The sequence below is a fragment of the Melanostigma gelatinosum genome, assembly GCF_949748355.1.
Source record: "Melanostigma gelatinosum genome assembly, chromosome: 5".
Classification (NCBI taxonomy): domain Eukaryota; kingdom Metazoa; phylum Chordata; class Actinopteri; order Perciformes; family Zoarcidae; genus Melanostigma; species Melanostigma gelatinosum.
This window is the reverse complement of record NC_136638.1, coordinates 9,751,733-9,767,254: the sequence shown is the minus strand read 5'-3', so window position 1 is coordinate 9,767,254 and position 15,522 is coordinate 9,751,733. Positions and strand designations below refer to the sequence as shown.

Genomic DNA, 15,522 nt, shown 5'->3' with positions numbered 1-15,522 from the left:
GAGCAACACCCTGAAGCCATTGGCAACAACAGTTTGAACTCTACCACAGTATAGATATGTTTTGAAACAGACGATCAGTCAAACCCAAAAACCATTGAAAACAGATTGCTTCACAGGGTTGTGATCCGTTTCAAAAGCCTCGGGCAGTTGTACAAAGAGTGCAGCACAATTTTACTTGACATTGCACTATATGGCCAGGTCTAAATCGACCGCTGAGTGAGCATCATTATCCTTCCAGAAATGCTCGTAGTTGTGAGTTGACGAGTATAAAATATCTAAACATGCTGGATGATGTTGAGGACCTCATAAGAAAATGACTACTACTGAACCTAATGCTAATCGGTATAAAGGTCATCCTGCCTTTTACAAGTGGCAATACAATACAAAATACAAAAGTTAAATTCCAGATGAAATGGTCTCTCTCAAAACTTTTTGTTGGGCCTTATCTTTTCACGAGAATGTAGGTGCACTTGTTTCGTGTTACAGGACAGCCCGGCTGAAAGGGCTTCCGGTGTATTCTCTGATCTGTCCACCCCACGAGACATTTGCGAGCCCCGAAACGTGCGTACCTATAACGCAGAGGGAGTTTCCGCGACTTCGCCTCGGCTAAAGTGATTGGACAACAGCGGTGGCAGTCATTTTGTAGAGCAAAACATACCCGCCCAGTGTCCCCGGGAAGAAGAGAGGACGAGAGTTTCAACAGAAGAGAACAGGGAAATGAAGTTGTCAGACAGGCCAGCCCAGCAATTCTCTCTTCACTACTAGGCAGCTAGCGAGTGAGGTGACAGACGGTCACGAGTAGAGGGATTCATATGAAATACCACAGCTATGAAGGTCGTCCATTTGAGCAACTTGTAGCTACAATTAGGATACGCTAGACCGCTACAGCCACGGATCACCTTACGGACAGTTCAAAGTAACAGCGTTACAGTGGAAAAGAAGTGAGGACAACTTGCTAGCCCGCTAGCTAACCTTTAGCCACCGAGCCTCCTTCAGCTTCACAACCAGAGTTCACTCGGTGAGTCGTGACAGCTTTAACTGAATATCTCAGCAGTGTGTTATGTTTTCCACGGTAACGTTACTGTCCGCCTACTGACGGACTGGCGGTAGTTCTTGTTTCTTGCTACGGCTAACTAACGTTAGGTCACAAGCCAGCTCAACTTCGCTGCTGAACATTGCTGTAACGTTGCCATTGTTGCCGTCTTGTTCTCCGTTACGTCCTCGTTTCGTTTAGAAAGTTCGCGTTTTATTCGCCCCGGCTAATGCTAACTTTTGAGAAACTACTAACCAAGAGGACATGTATCGTAAAATAGTTACTTTAGCGCTACTCTGCTCGCATTGTCTTTGAAAACGAATGTACGGTTAGCAGGGTTAGCTAGCTGCGTGTGCTGTCATGGTCTTTAACACTGTAACTCCACAGTTTAACTTTTGAGAGTGGATTATTTTCAGTCGGACGGTAAAATTGAGTTCGCTGTTTCGTTGCGTCCTTCAGGTGAGGGCTTTTTCAGCCATTTCCTGATGCAGAGAGGTACAGGAAGTTGACTTGCTTGCATATAATAGTTATTTGAAAGCGGTGTTTTATTTCTTCAGAGATTTGGTCTCGGATTACCAGTCTCCAGTGATGCCTTTTCCTTTTGGGAAGTCTCAGAAGAGCCCAGGTGACATAGTGAGGAGTTTGAAGGAGAATGTGGCCTACATGGAAAAGATGGATGCTGGAGACAGCAAAAAGTGTGAAAAGGTTTGCTATGGACTGTCTCGTACTTTAATTTGTGTCTATTATTCTCAACACCAGCTGATAGTCGAAGTCATTAACTCTTTTTCCGCAATAAAGGTCGCAGAGGAGGTGTCCAAAAACCTGGCCTCGCTGAAGGAGGTGCTTAGTGGAACAGGTGACAAGGAGCCTCAAACCGAAGCGGTGGCCCAGCTCGCACAAGAGCTGTACAACACCAACCTCCTCGTTGCTCTCATTGCCAACCTGCAGAGGATTGATTTTGAGGTGGGGAAAATGCACTTATTTCTGCAATGACTTAATTTGTGTGTAAAGTATTGATGCTTTTTGTGCCGACACCAAACGATCACCCACTGCATGCGTGATTTGGACATCGATGCCCAAAGCGAACGTCATATCATCAGCACCCAGTCAGCCATTCACCACTCTGTGTGACTTCTTTTTTTTACAGGGGAAGAAGGATGTGGTTCATTTGTTCAGCAATATTGTGAGACGTCAGATTGGCAGCCGCACACCCACGGTAGAATACATCTCTACACAACAGCGCATCCTCTTCATGCTGCTGAAAGGGTAAGTTCATCTTTTCAGGCTACAGGAACTCAGTGTTTGACACATGGTTGATGTGAGAGCTTTATATGTACAATTACACATACTAAAGGCAAGTCCAGCCGTAGATAGTCTTAGACTGTAGTTTAGTTTAAGGCACTATTTAAACCCTCCTTTTTTTTTTTTTTGTAGGTATAAATCACTTTACCTCAACATGCCTCGTGAGTTTCCACACTACGCGTTATGTGTTTCAACAACTCCCAGAGCAACGAGCGTGAACTTGTTGCATTCACCTGTGGGTAGCGCATGTTGATGAAGAGAGTGATAGCAGTGCTGGTTTTACAGCTCTAAAAAAAAAACTGAGTCATCCTGCCTGCTCGAAGAGCAACATGTCTATCGGCTGCATTGCATTGTGGTCTGTTGAAGCTGCTGTCGGTGGATCAAATGCCATCTCTGCCACTTGCCTTGTTTTTTATATTTTTTTAACTTTGATCTAAAATGTCACGTCTCTAAAGCGGACCATCCAGTTTTGATTGTGGGAGATGGACAGCAAAACCTGACATTTAACGTTGATGTTAAAGATGATTCTTCCGCTAAAAGGTTCCCGTTTTGGCTGCATGGTTAATTGTTCCCATTTGGCCAGTTATCTTATCCCACCATGGAAAATAAGACCTGGAAGTGTAATTCTCATCACTACAAATCCAATATGAAATGCTTTAATGAAAGTGTTTATGATGGACTTTCCTTAAAGAAACTTAAATCTTTTTGCTGGTTTTCTTCGTCACATCTACAGTGTTTGTTTTATAAGTGGTCTATATATTTAATTCTAATGACTTGACCTGGGTGTGCCATGTTAATTAACCTGTGCAGATATGAGAGTGCAGAAGTGGCTCTGAACTGTGGAATGATGCTAAGGGAGTGCCTGCGTCACGAGCCTTTGGCGCGGACGGTGCTCTTCTCTGAAGACTTCTACTGCTTCTTCGGTTACGTGGAGCTCTCGACCTTTGACATCGCCTCAGACGCGTTCGCCTCATTCAAGGTACAGCGCTGTTGTCTTCTTCTTCTGTTTCTAGCATCTTCACACCAACAGTTTGTCTCTAATGTTTCGGTCTCTTCTGTTGCCTCTCAGGATCTCCTCACAAGACACAAGATTATGTGTGCAGACTTCCTGGAGAACAACTATGACAGGGTGAGCCTCCTGAGTGGTTTTCATCTTTTAATCAAAAGAATGCTTCTGCTGTGCCTATTAATACACTTGTAAAATGTCCGTCAGGTGTTTACAGAATACGAGAAGCTCCTGCATTCTGAGAACTACGTCACCAAGCGGCAGTCTTTGAAGGTAGAAGCTCCACCGCTCTGGCGATCCAAATCACTTGGCTTTCAGATTCAGGTGTTACTGACGTGCTCACCCACGGTCTTACTAAAACGACGTTGTTGTAATTGCATACTGTTTTTCAGCTCCTCGGGGAACTTCTGCTGGACAGACACAACTTCACTGTCATGACAAAATACATCAGCCGGGCGGAGAACCTGAAGCTGATGATGAACTTGCTAAGAGACAACAGCCGAAACATCCAGTTTGAAGCATTCCATGTGTTCAAGGTGTGCTCATGAAACGCGTATCATCAGTGCAACTGTTTCAATAATCCAGTTGTACTGTAAAATGCTGCCGACATTAGCTGGTAAAATATTGAAAGCAGTGTTCATTTAAGAGGAGTCTGGGTCTCATTTTCGGATGAAACTTTTCAAATTGCCAATCATCTCTTTCCCCCTTTTTTATTTTAAAAAGGTGTTCGTTGCAAACCCCAACAAGACTCAGCCTGTCCTGGACATCCTGCTGAAGAACCAGACCAAGCTCGTGGAGTTCCTGGGCCACTTCCAGACCGACCGATCGGAGGATGAGCAGTTCTGCGACGAGAAGAACTATCTGATAAAGCAGATCCGGGACCTGAAGAGGCCCGCAGCACCGGAGGAAGCTTAAGGCGGCCGGGACGACGGCTCCCATCAGGTGGTAGACGTGCAGGTGGTGGCCGGAGCTGCAGAGGGCTAAGAGAGTCTAAAATACATGCTTCATTAAAATGTAATATTAACTACAAAATATAGGAAAAAAAGCAAAGATTACTTCCTTCACGTTCTGTTTTTTTTTTGTTTGGATGTGGAGGTGATTTCCATCCAGCAACCTGAGTGGGCCAAGAACTGTTATTTAAACCATAGTGCTTTTTCTTTGGTGATGATGAAATGCATTTTAGTCCGTTCTTGTAATGTTGGACCCTAAACTGTTACCTTTCCAAAAACATTGTTGTTGACCGAGACCCTTAAAATGACAAACATGTCCCCCCCCCCCCCCCCCCCCCCCCACACACACACACAGACACCTTCACAGCCAACGTGTGTTCTTGAAACTCTTTCTCAGAGACGTGTCTATATTTTAGAGATGGAGAAGCTGAGGAGGAGTATATAAATATATTATTTTTCTAATGTATCTTCATGGTAAACAGTTTAAGACATGAGTAACCCTTCTCTCTGAACAATGTTTAGTCTAACTAATGGCATAGGTTTGGTGTATGGCCTTATTGTAAAGCTGTTGTGTTGTACAGGGACTTAAATGATCTTCAGAAATACGGCTTTGGAGGAGAGACGCGTGGATCTTATTGGCCTGGTCAGCACATAGTCATTTTTGGTGATTTAATGCGTAGGCTGTTCGGCTTTCTGGTTGCGTTGTGTGAGGTCACAAATGATCCTGCAGTGCTGTACTCGACGATGCATTAGCTGGCACAGGAAGGGGAAATCAAAACCAGAGTGGAATCAATTAATTGCGCTGTGAAATTATTTTTATTATATTTATTTTTAGGCCGCGCTCAGCGAGGCTTACGTAACTGAAATAGAAGCAAGGCATCAGATAACGCTGCAGGGTACCCGCCATCCGCTAACACAGACAGCCAGGATACACCAATTGATCGCATCCTCACACACTGAGCACGGATAGGAACCATTCATTTGATGACTTAACCAACAATGAATTAACAGGGTTGTAAAGTACCCCACGTATGCCAGATTAGGCATTTCTCCTTTACAGCATAAGCACTGCATAACGCTAGAAATGATATGGCCGTTTACGCGGAGGTGTTGCCCTTGAAGATGCATCAAAAAAAAAAATGTTGCGCTGTAAATCTATTATGAGGGGTAATTTAAAGGGGGCGGACATGCCGAAGAGACTCCGTACTAACTGTCAGCAGGAAGTGATTTTTTCTGATAAAGTCCCCTCATTTGGTTTTCATTGGATTCGTATTGAACGTCTGCTGCACTGGATTTGAATTGGGCAGACTGTCGGTAATGGACATTTGATTTGACTAAAGATCCACGGCATGTCAACAATAACTCATCCATGCAGCTGTTTTACTCTTAACACCAAATTATACAAAAAACAGTCTGTTGGTCTGATTATACTAATGCCTCTTAATAGAATACACTAACATTTCCTTTTGATGCATCAGAAAGCACATCCTATCAGATGTCAACGCGCTGTTAAATATCCACACGCACCTTTTTAAAACAGTTTGTTTTGGCTGACGAGCACTGCAGTTATCGAGTTCCTCGCGCGCATCGACGATTAGTTGCATTTCTTAAAAATAAATAATTGCCTTACTTTTGCCACTGAAATGGCGTATTAGGGATTTCAAGGTATATGGTGTGTGTGTGCGGACAGTCTTCCAGTATATACCTCATGGGATTTGAGTTTGCAAATGCTGTGTTCTTTCTCTTTCCTTCCTCGACAACATATATTTTATTTGACTGTTTAAAACACACAGCAGTGGTTTGAATGCATGCCTGAGCTTGACATCCGTATATGTTCAAACCTGAGCGAGGACTGGTTTTCACAATGGAAAACTAGATTTTTAAACTGAAATGTTTCATCAGTTGGTACCACACAAATGTTAATTCATAATGAATTGCAGTGTGCTCCCTTGTAATGAACGTTGCCTTATTTAAAGACATTTAACGGATCGTGATGATTATGTGAAAATTCCAGACCTTCGATATGAAAAAGGTTAAAGATGTACATTTCAAGTCCCACACGCATCCTCAGATCCACATCGAGTGTAGTGTCGCTCTCACCAACTGCATTATGCTCTAAGCTTTTAATAGACTACACTCAGTTGTGGCTGTTGGCTTCTGTACCTTTTTTTTTTTTTTTTTTAAATCACTATTTGGTACACTGCACCAGATAGTCACATGGTTATCATCAGGCCTTTACGGATCAATACATACATTTGGGGACTCTGCTGTGAATGTGGTACATTATGCACAAATAGACTGAAGTCCTGCACACAGTGCACCGTCATGTTACCAGTTTATGAGAGTTTGTCTGAAAGTGTGTTCGAGTTTCTTTAAAAAAAAAAAAAAAATCCTGTCCGTGATCAACTCCTTTGATTATTTAATGTGAAAACCAGTTTTTTCAAAACTACACCAATGCATCGGACTCACCCCATTTCCACAGGAGTAATTATTAATATATATACATGAGCACAAACCAACTTGCAGCTTGCTGACAAACCGTTGCGTAACGGGCTGTAATAATATCCAAGATCATCTGACTGTTGTGTAAAAGAAAATAACATTCACATAGAAGGAAAACTCCTTCACAATATGATTTAAATTGAGCCCAGTCATGCCGTGCTGTTCACAGTCGTCCCATCAGGGGGCGCTGTTGGCATCAATTGGCCCTGTTATTAGTTGTACCAGCAAAGCATTTCATGTTTCTATAACCCTACCTCTAATTATGAGTTTATAAATCACTGGCGATATTATGTAGACGTCAACACAAATTCCTTAAGATCAGTACTATATATTTTTCATGATTTAGAGTTCTGTTTAAATATTTGTTGTGCTTTACTTTTTTTTACTCAGTTGCCTTCTTCTTTCTTTTTTCCCACCCTTCTCTTTCCACACTCTGGATATTCTCTTTATTTTACCATGGGAGCGAATAATGTGTACATAACTTTATAAAGGATAAAAGTGTGAAAGCATTCATGAAAATAAAAACTTTATGGCAAATTTATTTTTGTGTGGCGTCGACAGTTTAGTGGACACAGAGGCAGCTTGAAGGCCCTGAACATGGTCTGGTCCACCCACACAGGTGTTTTCACTTAATGTACCTGATTAGTCCTCTTCTCAGTGTGGTGTGGTTGTTCAGTGTTGCAGCTGTTAGGGCAACGCATTCTAATTGGTGCTTGGAGTGTGAGATCATAGCATAGCTCCGCCCAAGCCAGGTCTAATCAGCCAAGTGAAAACACCTGTGATGGTGTGCCGGCCCTTTAAGGAGTAGAGCAGGGAGCCTGGGATTCAACCCTACAGTTCATATTTACAACTGTATACATTTCTAACATTAAAGAAGCTGTGTTTTTATTGATCTTTCAGATCTGGAGATTTGGCTTGGAGTGAGCTGACGAAACCAGATTACAATAGAAGTTAGTTACAGAGAAATCAATTTCATTTTTTCCAGAGACGGACCTGCTGTACGTTTTGAGAAGTGAGGTAGAAGATGCCTCCACTGATCTCTGTGCAGTTTCACTCGAGACACAGTGGAAGCACTCTCTCTCTAGAAGTGACTTGAGTCTCCTGCGTGTTGTCTCACAGCTTTGAGTGTCATGATACTGTGAAAGCTATTCAAACTCCTTTGGTACATCTATGGCCTAGTTAGTGCTGAAATGGTTAGTGGATCAACAGGATTTCAAAAAATTCATTGTGTAAGCAGAAATAATTCAGAAGAGTGTTCTGTTTATACTGTAAATGTGAATATTGTTGAGCGTGGAAGGTAATTCTTTACCTTAAAAAGAGTGTGTGTAACAACAGTCTAAGATAAGAGGTTCCTTTAATGAACACTTTTGGGGTGGTTGGACAAAACAAACAATTTTGGGTTCTTGGAAATTGTCTTCTGCATTTCTTTTGCAATTTTTCGGACATTTCCGAGACTTAAATGATGAATCAAACCAGTCAAAAAATAAACCGATGATGAAAATCATTGTTAGCTGCGGACCTGCTGTGGCCTGTGGTTTCTCTGCAAGATGTCGACGATTCATAAAAAAAAAATCTCCAAAGTCCGTCAATAAGGTCAAGTTTTTTTCTGCTTGTTGGAAAAAAAAAAACCTTCAAACCAAGACTCAAATGTTATGTGATCTACGACATTAACAATGAGCGGAGGGATGTTTGTTTCCATTTAAATGTAGATTTTATCTCCAGGATATCACTCTGGACTGAGTCAGTCACCGCGTATATCTTGTATTCATCCAGTGATGCAAATGATATTGCTAAAAAGAATCCCTCCTCCCAGTTGTAAGCCCAGTTCAAAACACTGGGACACATTCCACCCTACCAGGAGGGTTCCAACATGAGGCCGGCTCAAAAGGCAGCCAGTCTATTGTCTGTGTGGAGGTCAATGATAATCCCTTACTCGAACCAAAAGAAAACATTATTCCTCCACCACAACACTTTTATAAATGTAAGATTTTAAATCATAATGCAAAACCTTCCTTCCATGAATTAACCCTAGTTTCCCTGCAAATAAGATCAAACGCTTCCTGACCGTAATGACCCCCCCCCCCCCCCCTCTCTCTATCACCAGTTCCTCATGATAATCGAAGACACTCGGGGAAAGAATAATATAAAAAAATGGGCAGCTGCAGTTTGTTTTTCTTTCCCCTATAAAAAACTGCGCCAATAACAGCGTATGGACGCAGAGAAACACGCGGTATGGGAAAGTGGGTTAAAGTTCAATCGGGGAAGAAGGCAAGTGAGGCGACGCAGCGTCCATGTTCCCACAGTGGAGGAAGTGCCACCATGCTTCTTTTTTTTTGGACAGCCTCTGCGTCTTTCAGCGTAACGATCTAAAACTCTTAATGTTGCAACAACCACACAAACAAAGACATTATGACTGAGTGCTATCTGTGTGCACGTGAGGCGGGATGGTTGGAGGGGACGTGCTCCTGCAGACGGAGCAGAAGACTGCGTGGGGGCAGGGTTTTACAGGGGTTACGGGGTCACAAGCCTCCCGGGTTCCTTTTGACCAGCAAAGCGCCGAATGGATGAGCTCGATCTGGGTGAATACAAACGGTCTGCAAACATGTGCGGGGGAAAAAGTTCTCCCGAGGGTCGCCGCGCGCCATTAGCGAAAAAAAAGAAAGTCTACATTTTTAAATACCTAAAAAAACCGAAGGGTACCGTGTTTGTGAGAGGGGTTCTTTTTTTTCTCTTGAGGACGACATCCGCATCGAGTGCGTCGCATGCGTTCCTCTCCCCACCCCCACAACGAGAAAAACAACACGAAGAGATGCTCTCACAATTTCATGCATGACAGAACTTTTTGTTGGCGCAAAGAGGGCTGCGGAGGGTACAACATCTGCGCGGTGCAAGGTACGTGGTGGCAAATATTGTGGGACTTTTCCTGCAGGATGGGCAGCAATGCAGTCACTCGATAGATTAACCTCCAAGGCAAAGCAAAGGTAGGCTGTCAATAGTTGTATTTCTCTATTCCGACACACAGCGACGCACGTGGTCTCATATAGTGCTTTGCTTTCGTTTAAAACAAGTTTGAATAATCAAAAGCATTTTGTTTTGTGCCTATTTCTCCTTTTCGGACTGCTGATTCGTTAAAGAAAAACAAATATTGTGCACTAATCTTAATGTATATAATGCATTTTTCTTTTAAATAACCCGTATGTTGAAACAGAGTGTTCTCCGTGAGTCACAATAACTTTAGTTGACTAAAAGTTGATTCCGCACGAGTCTTTTGTTATGGCGTCGCTTCTGGCACGTTGGGCTCATCAAGGCTCTATTTTATTAATCCGCAAAGTGTTACAAATCCATCCACCCGCCGCTCGCCTGCTGCTGTTTGTGTAGCGGTTACGTCACTGAATAAACGCGGATGCGGTTTTGAGATCATTATTTAATTGAGTTGACGCGCTTCATCATCGCGTCACAAATGCGCTGTTGGCGCCACTTTGTTAAAGCTACACGCAGAGGCGCTCGGACCACATGTATGAACTCACCGTAGCTCGGTTACATCCCATAGTCTGCACTTTAAGACAATAACAGCTATTAGGGGCAATAAAAGCTGCATTATGGGCTATAATGTGACCTTTTCTGCTCCTATTTTTTAAGACCCCCCCCCCCCACGTGTGTGCTTTTGCATGGACCGTTATGTCTGAACAGCCTGTGGTTTCCAACAGTGTTTCAAGATCTTATTAAACTGGGATGTAAGTTTTTTTTTTGTAATGGTGGAAGGTAAACTACATACATTTACTCCAGTACTTAAGTATAATGTGTCAGGCCTTGTATATAACCTGATTAGCCACTGGTTATTTTGCAGATTAAGACCATGAAACTAATTAAACATCTAAATTAGACTACCCAATTTGTGTCCGCTTTAAATCTCATTGATATCTGAAGGTATTTGTCGTTTTTATTTTTAATAATAGTCATTGCAAGACAAACCAATTTATTTAAAAATGATTCTGTTTGTTTCTCTTATTATTTTACTGAAGACCTTTCAAGGTTTGTAATGCTTGAGGATGTGTGTAGAAGAGAACATCCCTGCTTGTACACGTTTTAGTTTAGCTAACCGCCACACATGGCTGCAGCCTGCAGAGAAAGTATTCATTCTGCTGCATTGAGCTGTATAGGATCGGTTTCAACATATGTCTACGTCACCATCAATTGATTTTTGGTTCTGTTTTCAGATGCCTCCAGACTGGGAGAGCGTCTTGCCCGGAGGAGTTGGAAGTAATCCAGTACATCAACTCTCAGGGTCCTCCAGCTAAGGTGCATCTAGTGTAGTTGGTGAAGTAGCTCAGTATCTACTGCCCTAGTTGCTCCTTCTGGCTGGAGGGCTCGTTCATTCTCAGGATCTCAGATATTCTCCACTGCCCTGAAAACAAATGTGTCTCTGGTGGAAATGCTTTATGTCTCATATGTTTTAGTTCTGTGAGTTGGACTAGAGCCAACATGATAGCCTCTTTTTTTGTTGTTGTAGTTTTAATCCTATAAACTTTCACTGATCAAGGACAGACAGAAGCTGCACAGAGCAGATTCATCTTTAAAACCTCAAAGAATAAGAAATAAGGTGTTTACACTCCCTTCTAATACGCTGCTTAAAGCACAGAAGGATCCCTGAACGACTTTGCAGTCCCAAAGTGCTCACAGTGCATGTAGTGCACACGGATCTACTGCAGTTTGTGCACTTCAGGTATTGCCGGTCACCTCCCCTCATGCACACGTCAGCCCGCTTGCAGGTGGAGCTCATGTGGGTTTACGGCGAGTTTTGCTGGTTTGCTGTCAGCTTCTTTCAGTCTCTGCTGTGCAAATCCATGCAAAGCTCTCTGTTTCTCAGAACCGCAGCCAAAAGGAAGAGATGCAGGTTTTTTTCGTTGTTCCAAGCTTTGAACACTTGAAAGACTCCAGAAATCGTATTCACTGCAGGCACAAGAGAGCGGCTGTTACCCCTCCTCCTCCTCCTCCTCCTCCTCCTTGTTGCAGTCACGTTCGACTCTACAGGCATCTTAACATTAAGGTTGTTGTTGTTTTTTGTCATGACTGCTTGTCTCGTTGTTTTCAGGTGGATGACTTCACAATTTCAATACTAGACCAAATCAAAAGAAATTGCACAGTATCCATCTGCAAGCCGCCAGATGTTGAGAACAGCTACACGTGTGATAGAATGTGTAGGACTAAGGAAGTGGTGTAGGGTGGATGTGCTTTTCTCTGGTTTAATATGAACTGTGCTCCATCCGCAGAGAGGATGAGCTCTCTAAATGTTGGCCTCGCGCAGACTGAACACTAGGTGGCACCATTTCAACTGTATTGGCTCTTATATGAGCTGAGTGGAAGTCTAGATGTCCACTCAGGATGAGAAGGGTGGAATAATCGGTGTAAAATGGAATGCCATTTGGTAATGTGGATGTATGATTTCTGTAATTATATAAGATAAGAGGAGGATGTTGATGTTCACTTCTGCTCGGTTTGTACACATATCGGAGTGCTTCCTGTACACTTTTTTTCTCCATGTGGTTGAACAATAAAATCTCATTTTCAGATCATATCCGACGCTTATGTGTCATCTTTATTGGAAAAAAATCTCCATTCCACTTCATGCGCCTCCGGATGCATCCTATAACACATACACATCCATTCATCTAACAGCTCGCGCACCACATTACTCCCCTATCTCCACTCCTGCAGCCAACGTATCAGCTCGCGTCACTATTAGAGGGGAGATCGCAATACGCGCAGGTTCACGCTGCGGCGCGCGCTTTTTTTTTTGTGTGTGTGTGTGGGGGGGGGGGGGCGTAGATGTATCCGGGGCTCGTTGATCTGTGCAGAGAGCTGAGAGTCAGAGCCGCAAGTGCAGAGGGACTCTAAGTTCTCAGCTTCGGAGTATAGCTCGCGGACCGTTGAGGGGGCGGTGGAGAGAGAGAGAGAAAGAGCGAGGATTCTGAGCCGGAAGCTGCAGCCTCACCTCATCAGCGCCAAGGCGGGATGCTCCAGTAACTTTTGAGCGCGTTGAAGTTTAATCTCTACGCCGTTAGTCGCTCCGTTTCGCCCGGTTTCCCCGTGAAGCGCCGCTCACCCTGCACCATGCTCGCTTCGTCGGTCCGCAGCGCGCTCTTCCTGTGCGCATTCCTCCAGCTCTTCCCCCTGCCCGGCGGACAGGTGCCGACCTGCCAGGAGGTGCGCACGGTGTTCCAGTCCCTGCATCCGGGCTCCAAGTGGGTCCCCGAAACCCCGGTGTCAGGTAACTGTCATCAACTTCAAGCTTGGGCATGTTGCGGCTCCGCGGGTGTTTTTACGCACTTGGCGGCGCGCATGTGTGGTGACTGCATCCTTAGATTGCTTGCACTTCTAGGTTAAAAATGCATTTTCTACTCAAATTCAATTCCACTGTTGAGTTTCGGAGGACTACACCGTTACCGCGGTCCTGTAGACTGCTGACTTCAGTGAGAGCCAACCACACGCACTCTGTCCATCCCGCCGGCTGAACGTTCACCGACCTGCCGCAAAAGAGTGAAAGAAAATATATTGGCCAGTAAAGCATCTTGTTCAAAGTGCAGGTTTAATTATATAAGCCACAGTTAACTGTTAAATAACAAGTTTACAGAATCGGTTGGCTCTATCGATCCAAACGTGGAGCCAATAACCCAACTTTGATTTGGTGCTTTAGAAATTGGAAGCAGATGTTGGCAGCATTTGTTTGTTATGAGTCTTCTCCTAAATTTGAGGGTTTCTGTTCTTTATATGACGATGAGGATGGACTGCACCTATTAAAAAAAATAGATCAGCATTCTTCCCTTTATGAGAGTTAATTAATAATCCGTGCTCCAGCGGGTCCTTATTCCACATTGTCACAGGATTTATAGGTTAGTGGTGTGATATGAATTGTGACCGCCCTGTAAACACATCTGTAAAATAAGCGGTTATCCAAAGAGGTAATTGCTGTTCCCTGGAGCGCAAATGTCAGCGAGTCTGCCTCGGAGGAGGGAAGGAAGTGTCTTGACTTTTAAGACGTGAGGAAAAACACACCGAGCTGATGGGGCGGGGGAAGGGAAATAATTCTGGTGTTTTTCGAGAAGGTTAGCAACATAGAACCCCCTTTTTTGCAGAACACAGCACGTCCGCGCACCACCGGAGAGCCTGTTGCACGCATTCCGATCCAGAGAGCCCTCGCATGCGGCTGAATCATCAGCCAGCTGCAAATGTTAATTGGGTTTTGTAGTGTCATGTCAGCGCGCGGGGTGCAAGGGCTCCAGGTTAACAGCTTTTCCTTTTTCTCATCATGCAATTCTCGCTCACCTGCTTTTCAAAGTGGTTTGCCCAAATAACGCAATAAGTGCGCTGCGAACCCTGCGAGGTGTGTGATGAATCGCAAAAATGATTCATATCGAACAGAAAAGGAAAGACGGTGCGACGCACTTTGCAGCGCGTTTTGTCACACTCAATCCATCCCGTGTTATCTGCGGGTGCATGGCTCCAACCACTGCGCCCTACATCTTTCCGTGCATGAATCTTCAATCACACACCTTCCGCCGAGGCCATCGTGCGTTTTAAGAAAACTATTTAACCCCCCCTCTCCCCTCCACACACACATCTCAAATGTGAGGCACAGCAGCGGCTGTGCACCTTTACTCGGGGTTCAGCCTGAGCTGGACGGCCTGACGCTCCAAACCATTACTCACACTGGAAATCAATCCACCAGTCAGCAGGGGGACAATTCATCCTCGCCGGTTTAAGAGCTACTTTGGTTTACACGTTCCCAAGATGCCTGCGGCTCCTCTGCTGCTGCGTGATTGCTGGTTTTATGAAGTGAGCTGGTTGCTACAGTGCTTTATCAAGTGTCCGATGGTAACGCAACAAATCACAGAGCCAGATTTTTGGATTGATGTAGAACACTGATTCGAAAACCCTTTGGTTTCAGATCCTGAGGCACCTCCACAAACATGCGTATCTTTATTTTACTGTCCGATTGTTCACAATTTGGTTTACAAACGTGATTTTGAAAGGATGACGTGTTAAATCCGCGAAATAAAAATGATGCATTACTTCTGTTTCGGGTCTCAGAGCTGTCAGATAAACCATTTTTAATTCTGCTCGGAGTTTTTCAACAGTTTGTTCCAAAATGGAGTTGCACCCACTGATTGGTTCTGATTGACCCTATTGGGTCTATATACATAACAAAGACGAATATATATATTTGTTCTACATATCAACATATAAAACATGTAACATTTCCTTATTTGTTATGATACAAATGTCTTATGATATTTTTCTGCATTTTGCCTTCTTCATCAAAGGAGTTTGCGATGAAGAAGAGGGGTTCACCACTTAGAAGAAAAGGACAACATCTTTTAGGCGAAAGAAATGGCTGATTTTGCAACTATTGTTATTGTTAGTACACAAACAGCAGTGTCGACAAAACACATGGGTGACGATAAGACGCCCAATTAGACTGTCTTTATGGAAAAGAAAAATAACGAATATGATGTTTTAACATTTGTCCCACAAAGTTCTACATGATTGATGTTGACTTACTGCACCAGTGCAGGAACAGGGAGATTTAAACATATAGGAAGATAAAATGCCTCTCCCTTTCATTCCCAATGTGCTGACACAGAGCAGATATACAACAATTCCTTATATTATGCAGCCCTCCTAAAACCTTCACAGGACCCCTTTTATAGGAGCTGGTGTAGTAAAATGTA

The 15,522-nt window shown here is 43.7% G+C and overlaps 2 protein-coding genes across 2 annotated transcripts in view; both read left to right on the top strand.

Moving 5' to 3' along the window:
• Window positions 1–699: 699 nt before the first annotated feature.
• cab39l1 (calcium binding protein 39, like 1) lies at window positions 700–7,328 on the top strand. The gene is made up of 9 exons (XM_079268573.1): window positions 700–1,018; window positions 1,591–1,738; window positions 1,832–1,996; window positions 2,181–2,299; window positions 3,146–3,314; window positions 3,405–3,464; window positions 3,549–3,614; window positions 3,734–3,877; window positions 4,065–7,328. The coding sequence occupies exons 2-9, from the start codon at window positions 1,622–1,624 to the stop codon at window positions 4,254–4,256; spliced, it is 1,032 nt and encodes a 343-aa protein (XP_079124699.1). The 5' UTR covers window positions 700–1,018; window positions 1,591–1,621; the 3' UTR covers window positions 4,257–7,328.
• A 5,576-nt stretch (window positions 7,329–12,904) lies between these two features.
• gpc3 (glypican 3) overlaps window positions 12,905–15,522 on the top strand; it is a gene marked incomplete at both ends in the record, with an annotated part of 100,552 nt that continues 97,934 nt past the window's right edge. The window contains one exon of the mRNA XM_079268453.1: window positions 12,905–13,061. Coding sequence (XP_079124579.1) covers window positions 12,905–13,061 — 157 coding nt within the window. The remainder of the gene's footprint in view (window positions 13,062–15,522) is intronic.

Excerpts from the sequence above, each read along its gene's own strand:
- cab39l1 (XM_079268573.1), top strand. The coding sequence starts at position 1,622 with ATGCCTTTTCCTTTTGGGAAGTCTCAGAAGAGCCCAGGTGACATAGTG. Across the intron at positions 3,615-3,733 it reads CCAAGCGGCAGTCTTTGAAG|CTCCTCGGGGAACTTCTGCT; the intron begins GTAGAAGCTCCA and ends ACTGTTTTTCAG. Across the intron at positions 3,878-4,064 it reads AAGCATTCCATGTGTTCAAG|GTGTTCGTTGCAAACCCCAA; the intron begins GTGTGCTCATGA and ends TATTTTAAAAAG.